Source organism: Bubalus kerabau, chromosome 21, assembly GCF_029407905.1.
Source record: "Bubalus kerabau isolate K-KA32 ecotype Philippines breed swamp buffalo chromosome 21, PCC_UOA_SB_1v2, whole genome shotgun sequence".
NCBI classification, from domain to species: Eukaryota; Metazoa; Chordata; class Mammalia; order Artiodactyla; family Bovidae; genus Bubalus; species Bubalus kerabau.
Window position 1 is genome coordinate 47,627,782 of NC_073644.1, and position 21,141 is coordinate 47,648,922.

A 21,141-nucleotide genomic window follows, 5' to 3' on the forward strand; every position below is an offset into this window, starting at 1 on the left:
CTGCAGCCAGCTCGTGGTGGCAAGAGGCATGGGGCACATCTATTGGACTTGAACTGGTGGGAATATTTACACTGTGGAAATAGGCAAGTGTCTTACATCAGGCCTTTTTTTCTCCCCCAGAAAGTCAGTTATTAAAGATTTTTCCAGGACAAGACTTGTTAGTAGCAGTTACTCCTTCCGCTGACACAGAGCCACATTTGGTGGAGGCATTTGTAACCTAGATGATGACGACACCAGAAACCAAGAGGAGACGAGTTAAAAGCCCTTAGGATATTCTACCTGAGGCTGTATGGATATAAATATATCTGGTCATCAAATGTATTAGGAATGGCCAGTGGCAGGAGGACCAAGTATACTACAGTGTGGGAACATGGGAAAGACTGGAGAATTTATGGGAGAGGCTGTGTCTGAAATCCTCTGGGTTTAGTGTCTTGCTCTTAACTTGAGATCTGTGGCCTGGAGTGGGCTGACTAGTTTCCTCATCTGTAAAATGGGTTCATATTGCTTGTTTAACGGGGAGATCTTGACAGTAAAAGAGGCAGTTAGCTCCTATTCCTCAGAAGTAGGGGGATGAGTTTTACTGAGGCATATTTCAAGTGAATAAAGGTAGAATTTGCTGAAGACTAAAATAGGGAGCGGCACTTCCTCAGAACGATTCAAGCTGGGTGTCCATCTGTCAGAGAAGTTAGAAAAGGGGATTCCTACATTGGAGGGAGGCTGGTCTGAATAATCAGCCCCTGGATCCCTTCTACGCTAAGACTTCTAAAGCCAAAAACATCCTTAGGCAAGTCACTGACCAATTTTTTTTTGACTCATTTCCTCCATCTGTCAAACAGGCAGGATAGTTTCTGTCCCTCAAGCGTTTCATTGTTGTTGAGATGATTAAGTGAGATCATCACCTGAAACGTTTTTAGATCTAGGAGTAAAGACATTTCATCAGTATCATACTGCACCATTCTCTTATAAAGCCACTTTACACCTTGGAAAAAAGCAGCGTTCCCTGTGATATGACTGTGAAGAACGCCTGTAGTACGGCACTCAACAGATAACAGAGGGTAAATAATTAAAAGACAGCCCTATTGTCAAGTTATTGTCAGTATTATGTGGAAATAAGCTTGTGAGTTTTAGAATTAGGATGTGTGTTAGTATCCCATGAGGTCAAGGAAAGCCCTGGGGTGAATGGGGGAGATTAGACCACTGCTATTGACACGTGCCTCGTGTTTAGATACAAGGGTAGATACAGCTTCCCTACCCTCTTGCTCCTCTTGTCCCAGAGTTAAGACTTGCTCCATATAGCTCATGATGTAGCAAAAGATCCTCTGCCCTCCACATTACGGGCTACTCTCACCTCTATTCTTAGCTGCAGTTCCTTAGATCTAGAATTTCTTTTAATCAAAAGACCTGGGGATTCCAATTCTTCTTATCCAGTTAGAAATGAAGCACAGCAAATAGCTGTAGTGGGAACAGTTACAGTGCGATTATGGAGTAACTGATTGATTATGGATACTCTCCTGAAACCAGGCTTATGTGGAGAGAAACAAGAGGCAGCTTACTTCTCCAAAGAATGGTGAAGTATGATATTGATGAGATATGTTTACTCCTAGATCTAAAAACGTTTCAAATGATGATCTTACTTAGTCATCTCAGCAACAATGAAAGACAGAAACCAATGATGAAGGGACAGAAACCATCCTGCTTATTTGACAGATGGAGGAAATGAGCAAAAAAAAAAAAAAAAAAAAAAAAATTGGTCAGTGACTTGCCTAAGGATATTTTTGGCTTTAAAAGTCTTAGTTCAGTAAGAGATGGAGAGCCTGGATTCTCCTAAACATACACTTAGGCCTCACCAGCTTCTCAGTTCTGTCCAGGGTCCTGCCTCTCCTTCCACTCTGCCACTCCACCATTTTGCTATGATAACTCCCTCCCAAGTACCTTTAGTAATCGACAGTTTATGTGATGCCTGATAGTGCTTTGGGTGAGGAGCAGGGCCATCCATAGCCTTTTCCGGATTCACAGCTTGTCAGATCATGAGGTGATCTTACAGAGTTTCCCACGTCAGGCATAAATACTGAGGGCCAGGCAGGGACATGACTTGCCCAAGGTCACCAGATGAATTGCCAAGTGTAGCCCTGAAAGTGAATGTTGCCAGTCCCTTGGTGGGCCCTTTGTGCTATAAATAAAGGACTTGGCCATGTGATTACTAAGGGGGTTTCAGACTAAGTTAGCAGCTACTTCCAGTCCTGCTGATATAGCATCTGTGTGTTGTATTCATTTTGTGCAGCCTCAGTGAGCAGTGTCTAGAGATTACCCTGCCCCACTGAGCCAGCCAGAAATTCTGAGCAGGCTTGTCCAAAACTATGTGGACTGTGAGTCAGGCACACGTGTGATTTCAGGGAGAACCAGTTAAAGGATACCTTATTGGGGGAAGAGATGCAGGGAGATATAGTCCACATATGATGGCTTTTGATGAAAAGAAAATATCTGTTTTCCAGATAGATGATCTTATTCTTGAGAGTAAAATCATAAGAAACCATTTTTAGCAAACAGTTAGTTGAAGCAGGACTATGTGAAGTAGATACATACACACCCAGGCAGAAAAGAATTTTTGGTGAACCAGCTACTTCCAGAAGTCCTATATAAAATACACGAGGAACAGAGTTTTAACAAACTCCCAGGATAGATATTTCAGAGAACCATGCCTTCTTCAAAGTTGTTATGCTAGGACTCTAGTCCTGTTTTCCAAGGGTGTTCTGTTGGCTTAATATCCTGGAGAACATCATTAGAAAGCTGTGGCAGACCCGGTCGAGTATCTTTAATGGTGAAGAATCATTCTGGAAGCAGCCACATGTCTCAGTCCTCAAGGAGACCCTGTCCTAGGAAATGGCAGGACCAAGTAAGTACACAGCACATACAATGGCTGCAACATTGTACAGTCTTAGAGTGCAAGAGCAGGACCATTTGTGAAAGTGATTGCATGGTAATTGCGCAGTTTTCAGATAGAGTCTCAAAGTCATTTTCATTTCAACCACTAGCAAGGAATATAAACGAACAAGTTCCCCTTGGTTAATTAAAATAAATAAGCAAATAACCTGATTTACATCCTTAAAAAGACTTAGTAATCTTTCTAATGAAAAACTGTAAGCAGAGGTATTTGGTAAACAAAGACTGTCTTTTTTTTTTAAATTTCTATAGTTCAAGAATATTTAATTTTGATTTATTAATCTTTATTGGGATATAGTTGCTTTATAATGTTGTGTTAGTTTCTTCTGTGAAGCAAAGTGAACCAGCTCTATGTGTACATATAACTCCTCTTTTTTGGATTCTTTCCCTTTTAGGTCCCCAGAGAGCACTGAGTAGAGTTCCTTGTGTTATACAGAAAGTTCTCATTAGTTATCTATTTTATACATGGTAGTGATATATGTCCATCCCAATCTCCCAACTCATTCCACTTCCCCTTCCCCCTGTCCCTTGGTATTGATACGTATGTTCTCTATGTCAGTGTCTTTATTTCTACTTTGCGGATAAGTTCATCCATGTCATTTTTCTAGTTTCCATGTATAAGCAATATTCTACAATATTTGTTTTTCTCTTTCTGACTTACTTCACTCTGTATGACAGTCTCTAGGTCCATCCTCATCTCTGCAAATGGCACAGTTCTGTTCCTTTAGATGGCTAATACTCCATTGTATATAAGTACCACATCTTCTTCATCCATTCCTCTGTTGATGCACATTTAGGTTCCTTCCATGAGCTGGCTTTTGTAAGTAGTGATGCACTGAGCGTCAGGGTGCATGTATCTTTTTGATACATGTATGGTTTTCTCTGGGTATATGCCCACGAGTGGGATTGCTGGATCGTATAGTAGTTCTATTTTTAGTAAAGGACCTCCATACTGTTCTCTATAGTGGCTGTATCAATTTACATTCCCACCAACAGTGTAAGAGGGTTCCCCTTTCTGTACACCCTCTCCAGCATTTATTGTTTGTAAAATTTTTTGATGATGGTCATTCTGCTAGTGTGAGGTGATAACTTATAATTTTTATTTGCATTTCTCTAATTATTAGTGATATTGAGCATCTTTTCATGTGTTTATTGGCCAACTGTATGTCTTCTTTGGAGAAATGCCTACTGAAATCTTTCACTCATTTTTAGATTGGGTTGTTTGTTTTTTTGATATTGAGTTGCATGAGTTATTTGTAAATTTTGGAGATTAATCCCTTGTCAGTTGCTTCATTTGCAAATATTTGCTCCCATTCTGAGGGTTGTCTTCTCATTTTGTTTATGGTTTCCTTTGTTGTGCAAAAGCTTTTGAGTTTAATTAAGTCTCAATTGTTTATTTTTGTTTTTATTTTCATTACTCTAGGAGATAGGTTAAAAAAGATCTTGCTGCAGTTTGTGCCAAAGAGTGTTCTGCCTATGTTTTTCTCTAAGAGTTTTATCACATCTGGTCTTACATTTAAGTCTTTGATCCATTTTGAGTTTATTTTTGTGTATGGTGTTAGAGAGTGTTTTCATTTCATTCTTTTACATATAGCTGTTACATATAATTTTCCCAGCACCACTTACTGAAGAGACTGTCTTTTCTCTATTGTATATTTTTGTCTCTTTGTCATAGATTAGGTGACCATAGAGGTGTGGGTTTATCTCTGTGCTTTCTATCCTGTTACATTGATCTGTATTTCTATTTTTGTATCTGTACCATACTGCAAACCCTGTATTGCTGATGTGCTCATTTGTAGCCAATTCTTTGCTACCCCACAGACTGTAGCCCACCAGGTTCCTCTGTCCATGGAATTTTCCAGGCAAGAATACTGGAGTGTGTTGCCATTTCCATCTCCGAACGTTCTACTAGCTAGAAGAAAAAAAGGAAAGGAGGAAGGGAGGAAGGGAAGCAGGGAGGGAGGCAGAGGGGGTGAACTTGGTTAGGGAGAGAATAGCCACATGATGTATCAGTGCAGACCCTAGTGAGTCCTTGGTCAGCCAGGGTTCAGGAACGAAGCTCCTTTGGGAAAAGTTAACTTGAATTCAGAGAAATGTGAGGGGAAGATCAAGATGTTACCTTAGATGCCTGCACCGTGAGGCTGCATGGGGCTGATGGGAAGTGAGAAGTCTGGCTGTTCCATGCATGATGGGTCATCTGGGGTCTGACTGGCTGTGGTTCCAATGTCCCTGGGCCGGGGATGAGACCCTGACACCATAGGGAGGAAGAAAGCACCGTTCCATTTAGTGGTTCCAGAGGGGGTCATGGATGCCTTAGACAGAGGAATGGACTTGCCACGATTTCAGAGCTATGTTCAAATTCCAGTTCTGCTATTTTTTGCTCTCATAACTCTGGGTAAATCAGTTAACCAATTTGAGCTTCAGTTTACTCAACTGTGAACTGGTGAAAAATGATACTGTCCTACATTAATAATGTGAAGATTAAGAGGAATACTAAGTTAAAGCATCTACCTGGTACAATAAAGGGGCAAAGTAGATCCTAAAAAATAATATATATATTTTTTTAATCATAATTGCCAAGAGTTCAGGGTAGGCTTTCAAAGGAGGAGATTCTTCCACTTTACCTGTGGCTTACAAAAGCTGTGGCTACCTTCAGCTACAAGGCTCAGCTCTCTCTACTGGATCCAGCTGGACTTTATCCCTTTTAGATATTCACCTGTAATTGTGATTAATTGCTCTAGACTTGGCCTGAGAGACCCAGAGTCTCAGCCAAATTGGCTACACTGAGCTGAGGAGCCAAGCTTTTGACTCCAGTGCTCAGATGCTCTCTGAAGCAAGCACCTTCTGACTTTTCCATTCTCTGCTGCTGACTGAGCCTAGGGGTGTAAATCAATTCCCTTGGATTTGCCAAGGAGATGCATTAGAAAACTTTAATACTAGTCTTGGAGCCAAATGAGCAGATCATCTGGTCAGTTTGAAGCAGAAATGCGGTACTGGATGAAAAGGCAGAGATGAGGGTGGGTTCTCCCCTAGTATCCAGCTTCGCTTGTGATGTTCAGTGAGGGCAACCTCCTTTCCTGGCCTTTATAGGCTTTGGGAATAGCTCATGGATGCTTCTGATGCAATGTGAATTTTGCATTTTGTTCAAAGAAAAGAACCAACAGCCCAGATCATGCTCCTGGAAAGCAACATGTCCTTAGCTCCTTTCTTTTCTGATGTTAGCTGTGATTTCTTTTTAAAATTTATTTTATTTATTATTTATTTGACTGCACCAGGTCTTAGTTGGGGCATGCAGGATCTTTAGTTGTGTTGCTATACGCAAACTCTTAGTTGTGGCATTTGGAATCTACTTCCCTGACCGGGGATTGGAACCTGGGTCCTGTGCCTTGGGAGCATGGAGTCTTAACCACTGGACCACCAGAGAAGTCCCTAGTTATGCTTTCTTAAGTATGTAGTCTGCTGACCTTCAGATAAAAAAAAAAAAAAAAAAAATAGACATCACTGCCTGCACAAAGTGGAAAGGAAAGAGAAAGCATTTTCCCAATGAGTAACTCATGGCAAGTATTAAAAAGGCTGATTTCTTAAAATGAGGTCTGATCACGCATCCATTCCACTCCTGGTAAGAGATTTCTCTCTGAGCATCTTTAAAGAGGTAAGCTGGTTAATTCTCTTACTCCAGGTGTATTCTGTTAGCATCAGAGTGGCTTGTTCACTACGTAGGGGCCTTGTCTTTTAAGATATGCACTTTCAAATTTTCTTTTTTATAGTGTCCAATCAACTAGATCTTAAATGGAAATTCCATATAAAATGCCAGTAAAAGTGTGGCATTCTGGCTAAAGTGGGATGGAGACCTGGATCTCCCCAACTCATCTTCTCTCACCCACTTTGCAATCCCTTGTTTAGAATCCAAAGCTCCTTGGGGCACAATCTGAAAACCACTGTTCTATAACTGTCCTTTGCATGGTTCATTTTGAAATATCAGAGGCATCATAAAGGACCTGATAGACCTTCTATAAATAGACACTACAAAAGTAGCAGGGGGCATCATGAAGTGTTGTGATGTAGTGGAAGGGAACATGCGTTCACCAAACCAGGTTTCCATGCCTCCCTACCACCTGCAAATGGTGGAACCCCAGAAATGACTTAATCCTCCTGAGCTACTTTTTACCAAAACGGATAATAAATGAGGATATGACATTCATGTCATTAGTTTATACCAAGTTTACCTCTGTAAACTTCCCACCCAACTCCACACAAGATGCCCTTCATCCATGAAATCCAGTTTCCTTGGTCAGCAGAACAAGGCATTTAAAAAGAGTTTTACTGGGAAGTTCAAAAAGGGCAGGAGGAGCTTCTGTAGGTTCACTAGATTCAAATTACACGAAATAAGACTTTTTGTCTCAGTGAGTTCCAGATTAGCGCATTCAGAGGCCTCTTCTGTTCTTAGGCTTGGTACTTGTAGCTCTAATCTGCAAGAAGGATTAAATACATGCTCACCCAGAAGTTGAAATATTATAACTGTGACTTGGACAGCAACCAAATATGCACACCATTCTAAGAGCATAGGTTCTATGTACAGGATCACACGTAGAATCTTTAAAAGCAATGTAAGAGCTCTTTTGGCTGCATGTCTAGGGGAATTTGTTACAGATCTCATCTATAAATATTAGAATCCCATTATTTAAAAAATAATAAAAGAAAAGTATAAGCCATCAAGACCAGACTTGCTTGGGGTTATATTCAGTTATTATTAGTCATCCTCGTTGCTCTTTGGAACAGAGCCTGAAATTAAGACTGGAGGTATCAGTGGTTTCAGGTTTAACCTTTAAAATTCCTAGAGGCTAAAGGGATTTAGCTGAAGGGATTTAGCAAAAGAACACTCAGCCCAGCTAGGATGGCCACTTCAAGTGTGTAACTTAGGCTGTGAAGAAGCTGGCTGCCCGGCCCCTGCATCACCCACCCTACATGGTTTGGCAGTTAGGATGAACGGTTTCCGAATTGTAAGGTTGTTTACCTTTGGTTTGGATGTGGATGTGACCACAGCCTCTCTGGGATGGTGACCCCGTGTAGCAGCTTGAGTGACCATCTGTCTAAATTCCTATTTGCACACCAGTAATAGAGACACAGTGCAGGACTATCTCTTTGCCCTCCTGTCTGTCCTTCTGATTAGGAATCCTTCCAGAGAGTGTAGACAGCCTCTTAGAAGTGTTTTGTAGGGGAGAATTCCTGGAAGAAAAGAGAGAGAGGAGACTAGATAAAGTCCGTCACACCTCTTTTATCCCTGAGGTTAGAGAGACTGGGGTACTGAAACTGTGGGGCCAGAAGAAATGTGGAATTCATATTATACGTGGTAAAATGAGACCTGAATAGGTGAAGCAACACCAAAACAGATCCCGTAGTGAGTGGAGGCAGACCCAGGGCCAAGACGTGAGTTTTCACCCTCTGAGTCTAAACTTTCATGCAGCAGTGTCCCAGCTATCATCCTGTGAGGAATAGCAACCTGGTGATTCCGTTTTACCTCTCTTAATTCAGTGTCCACGTTTCCTTTTGTGTTCCTGGAACTCTGTTGCAGGCTTACTCATGGTTGGTTCCAGAGCCTTTTGCTTGGTAGAAACCAAGCTCTCTTCCTTAGCTTTCTTTCCTTTACTCTGTCTTAAGCCCTGACTTACTTTGCTGCCCTTCCCTCCCCCTTTTAAGTCTCCCAGCCCCGGGTATTAGATCATCTAAAACTTTCTTTGAGTTGCATACATATGGTTGGCTTTGTTGCTTCTGATTTGTCCGCTGGTTAAGTCACTCTTTCTGGGCCCCAGTTTCTAGTTGATTCCTAACAACTCCAATCGCACACATAATTGGGTGTTTGTGTTGCTTCCTGGAACGCTGCCTTCCACACAGGCTATCCCCAACTGTTCCGTGGTTTGAGAAATTGGGGTGAGATGTAGTTCATGGTCCATCCTGTAGCCAAAGTAAGAAGCAAGTGAAAACTTCACAACATAAAGAGGGAAAAAAACATCCGTTTCCTACAAAAATAGGAAAGGGAAAGGAGAATAGATTGAAAAGAGGACAGATGAGATAAAAAGCATACTTAATGAAAGGATGGTGTCTTTAAGGGAAATTTGAATTAGGGTCATTTGTTCTCCCAAAGCAGTCTTTGCCCTGTTCCTTTATCTGTGTACCTGCCTACCTCCGGATCTACCACCCACCCATCCATCCTTCTACCCATCCATCTCACATGTTGTCATCTGCTTCTCTGGCCCACGTCAAGTGAATATTGGAGAAGGGCAAATGACCCAGAGCATCCCTAGCACAGCCAGGTTTCATTGCGTCCAGCTGCGTGTCTACAAGGCTGAGATCCTTTCAGCCACATGTCGAGTGTGAGCCCCCCGCCTGTGTTGTATCAGGAATTCCCTTCCTAGACACCTGTGTCCTGGGTCAGCCAGAGGCACTGGTGGAGACATACTAGGCCCCACCCTACCCAGATGTGGTGTGTCCTTTTGATGAGGGGAAGTGATGTTCTTGGGGCTGGAGGTCACAAAGGAAAGTGGAGCAGCCTCCTCCCCTCCTTTGAAGGAAGCTCTGGAAGCTGTAGACTTTAGCAGGTGAAAAGGAAGCTGTTTGAGAGGCAGTCTGAGGCCCATGGAGGTCCCAGGGTGATGCTGGCTGCAGCTGTGCTGGGGGTGACTTCTGGTGCTGGACTGGAAGCAAAGGGATCCCATCCAGTGAACTGGGTGCGAGAGGAGTGCAAATGGAATGCTTGTGCAACGAAAGCTGTTTCTCTCACCCGAGGGCCCCACAGCTGCCTTCATCTTCCTCTAACCCCCCTGCTCCCCAGCCTGCCCTTTGGGCTTAGAGAGACCCAGAAAAAAAATTGAGCTTGCACCAAGAGAGAAAGTACAGCTCCTCCAAAATGGAAAGCAGGGTCATCATCCCAATGTTCTGAATGTGGACTGTTGCAGAGAGCAGGGAGACGTGTCAGGAATGAGAACGGTCTGAGACAGGGCCCCAGGAACACTGCCCAGCTCCACCAGGGAGATGAAAGAATTTTCTCCTTCCTTTGCCTTTTAAATGTAATTCCGTCTGCCCTTCTCCCCCACACCCGCCCAGCTCTCTTGCTGGGAGCAGTGCAGACATTCAGCCATCCTGGGAAAAGGCAGGATCCTTTTCATTACTGCTAGCCTGATTGAAGTCCCCAGAGCTAGGGAGGATTGAATTTTCCTCCCTCTCTGCCTCCCTGTCCTGAATCCCTCCCCACACAGCTAGGATGCTCCGAGTAGTGAACTGTTGTCCTGTGGGACGGGATGAGGACAGGATCTGGTTGTGGGGGACAGTTTGGATGGTCTGTATCAGTGCTTTTGAGGACACTCCTTATGGAAGAACATTCTCATCTCTTCTTGGCCATGCCTCCGCCTCTCCTGAGTGCTGAGCCCATCTTCCCTACCTTCAGGATAGAGGCCAGCAACCAGTCATGCCTGGGTGTGAGGGTTGGACCGGACCAAGACAGTCACTTGTGGATATTTCTGCAGAGGGACCAGGGGTCATGGACCCACACAGGCTTGTTGTTAGCTTAGCAGTGGGCTTGAAGAAGCCACTTCTCAACTTTGTGCAAAACAAGGACTTAGTCTAGAGGTTTCAAATTTGTTTTAGTGGCAGAACATTTGTTCTCAAATGAAACTATTTACATGAAAAAGAGAAAAGCTGAGCTGTGCTGGTTGAAAGGAGGGAGAGATGGACAGAGTGGGCATCTTCTGTCTGTACCATCTCCGCTCCTCTAGTTGCCCAGCAGAGGTGGCTCCTGAGCTGCCTGGAGACACAGTGATTTCCTCATCCATCCAGGGATCTTTGGCTGTCTCTTTCAAGTCCTGACAAAACTGGAAGTCTTTTTTGTAAGACTGGAAGTCTCTTTTGGGGGTCCAGATCTAGATGGTCTTCAATTCTGAAATATTGGACTTCCCGTTGTGTATTTCTAATCTGCACCTGAGCTCCACACTTCAGTGCCTGAGGGCCAGTTCTTTCTCCTTTCCTGGGTGCAGAATGTGGAATCACCTATGAAACAATCAGCTCTAGAAAGGGGTGTGTTCAAGGAGTGTGGTTTATATTTTGCCCATACTGTTCTTTCTTCAATTTAACCTTGACTCGTGCATGGAAGCATAAGCTGATATTTTCTAGTAAAATCTATCATGGATATAGAAGGACTTGTTCCCATGTTGGAGCTGATTAATTCATCCAGATATTTGAATGCTTACTTCATGCAGGAAGTGCTCTAGGTGCTATGCATTCTAGGTGTCATTTCTTCTTGTCAACTTGAAGGATGTCATAGGCCGTCTCTCAGACATCTCAGCAATTTAGTCATTCTAGTCCTCACCTCTAGTTTGACAGTATTCCCCACTATTTGACCAACAGGCATTCGATGACTAATTGTACGTCAAGACTTTTCTTGAGAAATGCAATAGTTGTGTGAGATATAAACCATTGTCTTGTTGTGCCTGGGCTTGTTTAGGTTACAAAAAGGAAAATTTAAATACACACACACACACACACACACACACACACAACAGCACAAGATAAAACTTTAAATAATTAAGAACTAAATTGACTAAATTGTAGGAATTCCCTGGCTGTCCAGTGGTTAGGACTCTGTGCTTCCACCACAGAGGGCACAGGTTTGATACCTGGTCAAAGAACTAAGATTCTACATGCTGTGCGGCACAGCCAAGAAAGAAAAAAGAACTAAATTTCATGCATCTTTTGCTTTTCTAAGAGAAGGGAAAAGGTTATAAGTTTTCCAGCGAGGGTGGGATAGATCCTAACTTTGTTGAGCTTGGGACATTAGGAATAATAACCCAAAATGCCATATCTCTATTTCCATTCAACTTGGATATGATCATTACTCAATCCCAAGCCTCTGATTTGACAAAATAGTGCGAATACTAAGATGCTCTGAACACCCCTGTGGTTTATTTCTGTTGCAGCATCTCAGGACTAGGAAGAACTGGATGTTTGGCTCTCACTTCTGTTGTCTCATAAACCTTGTAAAAAGGCAGTAGAAGAGTTCCTGCCATACCTGTGTGACCTAAAAAAGGCTATTTAACCTCCCAAAGTCTCAATTTTCCCATCCATAAAGTGGAGATACTTTCTATCTCATGAAGGAGTTTTGAAGATTAAAAAAAATTCTGTAAAGCGGCAACCACGATACTGATTCCCTCCCTTCTTCCTTAAAGCACGCCATGGCTGGCAGGGGATAATGCAGAGTGAGCTGCCTGCTGGGGTTGGTAAACCCCTTTCCCATGTCTTCTTCCCACTGCCCACCTAAAGGGGCTCCCTGCATTGCCGCCTTGCCATTTTCAAGGTTCAGTTCAAACTCTTATTTTAGTAACCCCACCCTGACCTTTCTTGCCTTACGTTGTTCACAGTTTGACACTAACACTCTACTCAAACTGACACATGCGTGTCTTACCCTTGGACCAAATTGTATGTTCCTTGCAGGCAGAGATGCCTTATAATTATGTTCCGGCCCCAGTGTCTCATCACTTGCCCTTGTGGCTTGTTGGTGGCTGTGTTTGCAGTCAGAGGGGCTGAGCTGCCTCTCTCTCAGGATAGTGCCACCTTTCCAGGCAAATTCCCTGTCCCCTGGGGTTGGGGGGTGCTGCGGGAAGCTACCTGCAGGCCTGGGTGTGGGGAGAGAGGTACAGCTTTTTCAATCTCCACCTCCTTCCTATTCTATCCCTGAGTTTACACCACTTTGTGCATCATTTTAGGCAAAGTCATTGCCTAAAAAGCAATGAGCTCAGATGAACTTTTCTGAGCTAAAGAGCCCAGTTGAGCTTTTCTAAGGCTGGAGGCACTGCAGCCCAGCATGACTTCCTCTCTTTCCTGAACCAAACAAAATATTGTTACAGCAAACATGAAATCTCTCTTATTTTTCACAAACGCTCTCCAGGCCTAACAAAGCTAGCAAGCAGTCACACTCCTTGAATCAAAATAAGCATCTGCCTCTTTTCTCTTTATCCCGCTTTCCCAGCATTTTTGAGCAACAATTAAGAATGTGAGTATTTTATTAATTCATCTTAGGACTTCACTGAGTGTTTTCTGGATAGCATGCGAACATATTAAAACCTTAACTTTACCCTTTAATATGGATTGAACACACAGATACAGAATGTACATAGCCTGACTTATCCATCAACATTGTGCATGATAGTTGGACTGATAAACTCTGAATATTTCAAAAGTATATAAAATGAAAGGCAACATACAGTAAAAGGAAACTGAGTCATGTGCAGCTGGGGAGAGGATAGGGCCATTTTCACTGGTCTGATTTTTAAAAAAGAGGATGAAGAAGCAACAGCCCTCCCAGAGGAGATGGGCCTTTAACTGTCTCTTTTACTTGTGGTATCACAGGATAATTTGATAGTAGGAAGGAAGTCAAGGACCCTCTCCCTAAAGAAGTGTGTGAACTCACATGCAATTTGTATTTACAATCTCAGGGACTCTGTGGATCCGTTGGAATCCATTCATAGTTCATGCTGCCTAACTTAAGACTGAAGGATTGAAAGTCAAGGACCCTCTCCCTAAAGAAGTGTGTGAACTCACATGCAATTTGTATTTACAATCTCAGGGACTCTGTGGATCCGTTGGAATCCATTCATAGTTCATGCTGCCTAACTTAAGACTGAAGGATTGATCGCACCTGGAAAGAAGATAGAAGGCAGCAGAGACAGTCAGAAATAGAGTAGACAGAAGCTGAAAAGGCCTTGCTTCCAGGCTACTAGCCCAGAAGCACTGCATTTGCCTTTTGTGGTTCTGCTACTTAGCCCTGGCTCTGGGCTTGGTCTGAGCCATTGCTGATCAGTTGTCCTGGGAATGCTGTATGCAAACTGTTGAGAGCTATCACTAAGGAAGACTTCTTTGTTCTTTTCCAGCTCCTCACAGCCAGTGACCTTGCAGCCAGCGACCTCAAAGGATTTCAGCCACAAGTAAGTTCCACCGATCCTTTTATGAATTTTGATTGTGAGAAAACAAAGTTGGCACCAGAGCACAAACCCCCACCTTGGATTTCCAGTGTCTCTGACTCAGGGAACCAGCCTTGACAGTGACTTGGTAGTTTGTCATCTCCCACTGGCTCCTCTCAACTCATCACAAACAAAACCATCTCTTTCTGCTTCCTTAATATTTTATAGTGTGAAAGAGAGTAGACCAAGCTGCTTGGAATGTGTGGTGGTGGGTGATTCAGCATAGGAAAGGGTTAAACCAAGAATGTAGAAAGTGGGATTTTCTCCTGCATTTCTCCTCTTTGGTACTGGGTACTCCCATTTGTGAAATCTTTGTGAGCAAATGCCTTGTAGCCACAGTCTGGGGGCCAGGTTAATCTCAGACTCCGCAGAGGCAGATGGTTGAGTTTTGCTGATCTTGGTTGGAAAATGGGCCATTATTATCTCTGGCCAGAATGCTTTTTGGAGGTCACTATGAGCAAGCGACAAGAGGCACAGGCAAAGTCTCTCTTGGGACCTCCCTGGCAGCTTTGAAGATGGAAAATCACCTTGCCTGTCTTTGGAAGGAAGCTTACTGTCTCCACACAAATGCATAACCCACCCCCCGCCCCCACGCCACACACAAATGCATACCAAACACACACAGTCCTTGTGTTCCACGTGGATCCCAGTGTAGATGGAATGTGTGTGCAAAGACAGGTAAATCCAAGAGCAAGAAATGAGATATCTCACCCCTGCCTCTGTTCCCCTTTGAGCAGGAAACTTCCTGTCACAACTCAGTGCTGCCCAAGACCCCACCTGCCGCACCTCTGTAGGGACTCCCAAAGGCAGAGCAGGTAATTTCTAATACAAGAATTCCATAAACTTGAGGATGTTTTCTTCTTTAAACGTGTTTTATAGCCAAGAGCTCACTGTACCCTTATTACACTTCCCCCATGTGGAGCGTATCCTGTGGGTCCCCTTTACGGCTGGAGGAAACTGAGACCCCAAGACCTGGGGAGAAGAGGCCCCAGACCACTGAGAGCACTGGGGACCAGATCGGAAGTAGAGTAAGAGGCTTGAGGGAAACAGTGAGCAAATTCCAGGGCCCCGCTGCTGGGAGTCAAAGATAAATCCATGTACAGTTTGGGATGTTTTGATCACAGCTTGTTAATCCTTCTGTCAGGATGCAGTGAGGTTTTAAAAATAGTCAGGAAGCCTTTTGACAATATTGAAAAATGATAATTTATTCAAGTAGTTATTCACATAATGCACACAAGCTTTCAGGTGAGCTCAGAGAATGTAAAACAAAAATAAAAGAAAATCGATTCATGTCCCACCCACCTCCACACCTATACTCACACACAGTGGCAACCTGGCCAAAGATTTGTTTTTATTTGGAATTTATAAAAATAAAGGGCAGGGAAGAGGCTTTGTACTGTGTTGCTTTGTGGCTTGAAAAGGATACATAGTGGAGACTGCCTTTATGGAAGGTGTGTGTGTGTATGGGTGTGTGTGTGTGTATGGGTGTGTGTGTGTATGGGTGTGTGTGTGGTTTTGGCATTATTTCTGAGTTGATCATATTCTCTCTCTGTTTGTTGAGCCCACAGTTCTAAAGATATTTGATTTAAAATGAACTATTGTTAGATATATTGGGGGTCTGCCCATAACACTTGAGGCCATGATCCTGGAAACGCAGCTCCCCTGCTCCCTGCCGGTTACACTGTGGTGGCTGGTGCAGATGGCTCACTCCCTTGGTTCCATCTGACCTTTCCACATTATTCCATTTGTGTGTCATTCCCCTGCGGCTGGAATATAAATGTGTATTTTTCACTCCTCAGGATGCATGTTCCTGAGGCCAGGAGGCCCTGGGAATCTTGTGGCCAGAGTGTGGTGCCCAGATCAAAGTCAGCTCTTCAGTGTTGTTCCTAAATCAAAAAGGCCCGGATGTGTCTCGCATCCACACCACCCTCTTGGGTGCTTTTCCAGAGAGAAACAGGACATTGCCCACACGTTCGGGGCTGTGCACCAGTTCATTGACTTCTGTTATTGTTTTCCCTTCTTTCTGGGTTTCAGGTGAAACTGATCCCCAGGCATCCTGATGTCCAGTCATTCATGGGTGTGTTCCTTCCTAGGAACTGTCACTGACTTTCAGGAGGCAATTCACTGAGGGCCCCTCCCTGGACTCATTGTCAGTGGGCCTGTTGGCGTTCACGTGGTCCACATTCACCACTTGCATGGAAAAGTTTTTGTCTTTTTTTTCCTTCCTTGAAGCATTTCCTGCTGCAGCCTCTTAGGGAAAATAGTCATGATTTTCTCCCTCATCCTTGCTGCCCCTCCAGTTTGAAGGTGTGGAGAGCAATGAGTGTACGAGTCTGACCTCTCCTGTCCCTGTCTCTCTCCTTCTTTTCTTCATCCAGATAAAGAAGAGGAGGGTCAGGAAGTCACTGTCAGCCTTTCTCCCTGTGATTATTGGCTTGTAAAGGCACCATGTTCATTCCTGGAAATAAACACATTACTTTGAAGGTTGAGCCTGATGCTGAGATTTTACAGCCTGTGCACTAGGGTTGAGAGTTCTTCCTGGGTCGGTGAGCTTGGCTTCTGTGCTGGGTGAGCAGGAAGAACTGCCTTACTGGAGGTTACTAGTCTCAGTAGGTTGAAAAAAACACAGATGGAAAGCCTCCTGAAATTCACACCTATGTCACCCAGACTCTTCTCTTAATATTTGGTCCCCTGCAAACACATCTTTCATTTTCCAACACCTTGTTCCTCCTGCCTTTGAAGGAATGAACATATTTGAGCCCCCTCTTCTTATCCTTGGATGACTAGAAATGAGGACCCTCATCTACCTTTCCCAGACCATCTCTCTCCATTCTTGAAAGGATTAAAAGCAGTAGAAGCTTAGTAGAAGCCCCACAGTCATGTGACTTCTTCTTCATTTTATTTTTACTCTTTTTTTCCTCTGAGTTAAGAGCTATAAGTTTGTTCACTGTAAAAACTCCGGAATATGTGAAGGTGGTAAAAAAAAGTACAGTCTTCTAGTTATAAAATAAATAAGTCCTGGGGATGTAATGTACTCCACGGTGACTCTAGTTATATTTGAAAGTTATTAAAAGAGTGAGTCTTGAAAGCTCTCATCACAAGAAAAAATTTGTAATTCTGTGTGGTGATGGATGCTAACTGTAAAAATTAACTAAAAAGAAGAAATTTGGAAAATATTTAGAAAATTTTGAAAATCTCTTTCCACCCCAGAAATACTTATAATGACATTCTGGGGTATAGTCTTACCATAATTATTGTGCAAAAACATACACATCTATGGGATTTTTTTAAAAAATTGACACTCATATTTTATATGCCTTTTAACCTTCTTTTTTGTTTGTTTGCCTGCTTTTCATGTCACTGGAAAATCTTCTAGCAGCTAGCTATTTTTGTCTTCTTGCTAGTACCATCATTTATTCACCACGCCCCTCTTGCTAGACATTCCATTCCTTTTGCAGGCTGAGCTCTCCAGGAGCAATCCAAGGCAAATGCGAGATCCTCTGCTCTCATCTAGGATTCAAATAGCAGCCACAGCTTCTTTGCAGTTAGTTCTTTGCCTCTCCTACAGGCATCTGACGGTTGTTTAAATTTTGTAGTAAAGTGTCTGTGTATATGCCCATGGGCATTTAAGCACATGCTTACAAGGGCCCTGGTGGGGGTGTTAGGAAGAAACAACCATAGCATGGGGCCCAGGCTCAGATGCAAGCGTCATCTGTCCATCTGCCATGCTGGAAAGCAACCTTGAGAAGATCCATCCCCCAAAAGAGAGCACAGACTGAAGGACTTGGTTCTCACCTGCTTCATAAACAGCCCACTGTCTCAGAGGAGAGAGGAGGCTTCTTATAGGAAAAATTAGATTTTACTTCAAGTATGCCTCAATGACAGGATTTTGGGAGGCAAGTGTAATAGCTGTTATATAAGGGTAGCTATTTTAAAGAAATTTCTAAAATGGCTATTGCTGTTATGGCCAAGGGGACATTTGCAGTGAAAGGTAAGAAGAGTCACTCCGAACACATGGGAAAACATTTTTCAGTTCAGAGAAAACAGGACTTTCAGTCACTGAGCTGCCATTTCATTCAAAAGTGCCCATGGAGATCTTTATGTAGAGCTACGTGCTGCACAGACTCTTCCCCAGAATTTGGCAGTTCTGGAATATTCTACCACTATTAGCTTTGTGAACCTGGGGAAGTTGCCTAATAGCTTTAATCCTCATTTTCCTTATTGAGCAAAAAAGCTGTGCTGCTTATCCCACAGATTGTTGTGAGGATCAAATGAGACAATATTGTGAAAGTAACCTAGCATGGTGGCTGCCACATATAGCAAATTCAACTTTTCCTTTCGTTAGAGAAGTGTGTGCTTAGTCGCTCAGTTGTGTCCAACTCTTTACAACCACATGAACTGTAGCCCACCAGGTTCCTCTGTCCGTGGGGATTCTCCAGGCAAAAATACTGGAATGGGTTGCCATGCCCTCCCCCAGGCAGAGAAGTTTCAGTTCAGTTCAGTCACTCAGTCATGTCTGACTCTTTGCGACCCCATGGACTGCAGCACGCCAGGCTTCCCTGTCTATCACCAACTCCCGGAGCCTACTCAAACTCATGTCTATCATGTCGGTGATGCCATCCAACCATCTCATCCTCTGTCGTCCCCTTCTCCTTAGGTTAAATTATTTAAGAATTCAGATGAAGGAAAAATTGTATCTATGTGAGCAAGCAAAAAAGTCTTCTAGGTACGTGGGCCGAGGTAGGTGAGAAGGAAGTGAGGCAGTGAACTTACTCCAGGGCAGGGGAAGCCTGGATGAAGACCAAACCAAGGGTGGAGATTCTTGGGTGTGTTCTGGAGACAGTGCTTTAACTGCTCTGGTTTAGACGGAATATGGTGAGGATATAGCTGCAAATTAGGTTGGGACCAAATTGCACAAGGTCTCCAAAGTCCAGAAAAATAGGCACACTAGTTTAATAATCCTCCATTTATTATCTAATGTTTATTATCTATTATTCAATTTTAATAATATGTTGTTACAAAAGCCTTGATTTGGAGCATGGGCTGATTTCTGTGGTGTAAATATCCCCCCAGTGAACAATTTTAAGCTGTCAATGGTTTAATAACCTGTTTGCAAAGTCTTTGACAGTCAGTTTTCCCGAGTTGATGTGATCAGTTCCCCACACACCCCTGGGCCAGCTTCTGTAATCATTACCATTTGCCAATCTTATTTCAGCTATACTCCCAGATATATATGTATTTTTAATTTTAAATCTGGGGAAACCATTTTTTAAAAATCCCAGTCATCAGGTTATTTTACTCATAAATAATTCAGTAAGCTTTTCTAACAAATAAGGCCTTGAAAATATATTATCACAATGCCATGATGTTATTGTTTTATGCTATTATTACCTATAAAATATTATTTTTAATATATAAAAGTATTATGCTATTGTTACCTATAAAAGTAACAATAATTCCATAGTATTTTCTAATGCCCAGTTCATGTTCAGCTTTCTCTGATTATCTTAACATGGATTTTACAGTTGATTTGTTTGAATCAGAATCTAGATTTTAGATTTTGACATCTGTCTGAAGACGGTGGAGCCACTGAAGGCTTGAGTATGGGGAAGAACCACAACTGTGATGCAAGAAGGTTGTACCATAGTTAGTAGATGTGATGAAATGAAGACGGGATTGAGCCAGTAATAAGCCTGGGCTGTTGGTCCATATGAGACGTAGTAGCGAATGAAGCTGGGCTGCGGTCAGTGGGACATGTTCCTGAGGGAAGAAATGCCAGATAAAGTATAGGGACAGAATCAATGGACCTGGTAGCTACTTGGCTGACTGGACAAATAAGGGGACTGTAAACCCAAAGGTTTACAGAGTGAACTCTGGGAGTTGGCGATGGACAGGGAGGCCTGGCATGCTGCAAATCATGGGGTCGCAAAGAGTCGAACACCACTGAGCGGCTGAACTGAACTGAAACCCAAAGGAGGTACAGGTTAAGAAGTTTCACTGTTCATTCCTGGATTAAGTGTGATTATCCCCCAATGTTCAAAGGAGGAGGACTTTGTCATCCCTAAACAAACCCTTACTCCATTTTCCTCAGGCCCCACAATCAGTTCTACTTACAGACATCAGGGAATATAACCATCTGCAAAATATCTTGGGTTCCATGAGTCCTAACCCAGAATTTTTCAATGCAAGGACTCCAAACATTTTGTGAGGAGAAGCTAGTTTTTAGGAAGGTGTGACCATGGAGTTTCTGAACAGAAAGGAATTCTAGCTGTGCACATGTCCCACCAGAAAAGGCATGGTGATGTGGAGAAGGGCCCTGACAGTAACCTATGACTCAGTGACGGTCTGTGTTTCTGATTATTTCAAGTGGCTGCTCCTCCACTGAAAAGCAGCAGAGCAGGTTAGAGAGTCAGAGGCTTCTGATGGCTCCTTTCTTTTGAATGTGAAATCCCTGAGTTCCCAGGTTGCTTGTTCTTCAAGGGTGGATAGTGTCCTTCAGAACAGAATCACCATTGTCAGACTCTGCTCCCATGGACACCGGCTGCCTACAGGCTGAGAGTCAACAGTCGTAAAGATGGAAAAGGAAGCTCGGGATTTTCCAGAGTACCCAGCCACTGTTGGCCTCAGCAGGAGTTGGTGTTGCTACATGTCCACATGGCCTTTGGCTGAGTGTACCTATGCCAAAGACTTACTAAAAGTGAACTGTATGCCAGAAAGTGTTCTTTGAACTTTACATTTATTCATCAGTTAATCCTTACAAACCTTTGTGAAATCAGTAATAATATTATTTTCATTTCAAAAGTAATCACACAATTGCTAAGGTCACAAAGCCCATAAGTGGCAAAATTAGGATTTGAACCCAGGTGGTCTGGCACGGACACTTGTATTCCTCACCTCTTACGCTGTGACACCTTGAATTAGAGCGTATCACCATTGTTAAGATAACTCAAACCCAAACTGATCACTGATGAAATCAGGACAAGCAGCCACAGCTTCACTTTTGTATACCATATTGTGTTCTTTTTATCTCAGCCTATTCAAGGAAAAATAATTCACCTATTATGACAGGGAATTGTTGTGGAGCATTTTGAATCCTTTCGTCTTGGCAAGGCATTTCTGCTGTTCTCATCCCTTCCCTTCCCCAGTTCCCAGATGGAGAGTTATGGCAGTTGTTGTCCCTTCTTCAGAGGAAACC

The 21,141-nt window shown here is 43.1% G+C and overlaps 1 protein-coding gene and 1 long non-coding RNA gene across 4 annotated transcripts in view; one reads left to right on the forward strand and one right to left on the reverse strand.

Annotated features, from left to right (window-relative positions):
- The window catches only part of SETBP1 (SET binding protein 1), a 408,011-nt gene that overhangs the window by 193,077 nt on the left and 193,793 nt on the right, over positions 1-21,141 (forward strand). For all 3 annotated transcript variants that reach the window (XM_055559771.1, XM_055559773.1, XM_055559772.1), the window contains exon 3: positions 13,857-13,910. In XM_055559771.1, coding sequence (XP_055415746.1) covers positions 13,857-13,910 — 54 coding nt within the window. The remainder of the gene's footprint in view (positions 1-13,856; positions 13,911-21,141) is intronic.
- LOC129636332 (uncharacterized) lies at positions 7,281-8,628 on the reverse strand. Its single transcript, XR_008706882.1, has 3 exons — positions 8,459-8,628; positions 7,955-8,166; positions 7,281-7,409 (listed from the first exon to the last, which is right to left on the reverse strand). It is a non-coding gene; the product is annotated as an uncharacterized LOC129636332 (long non-coding RNA).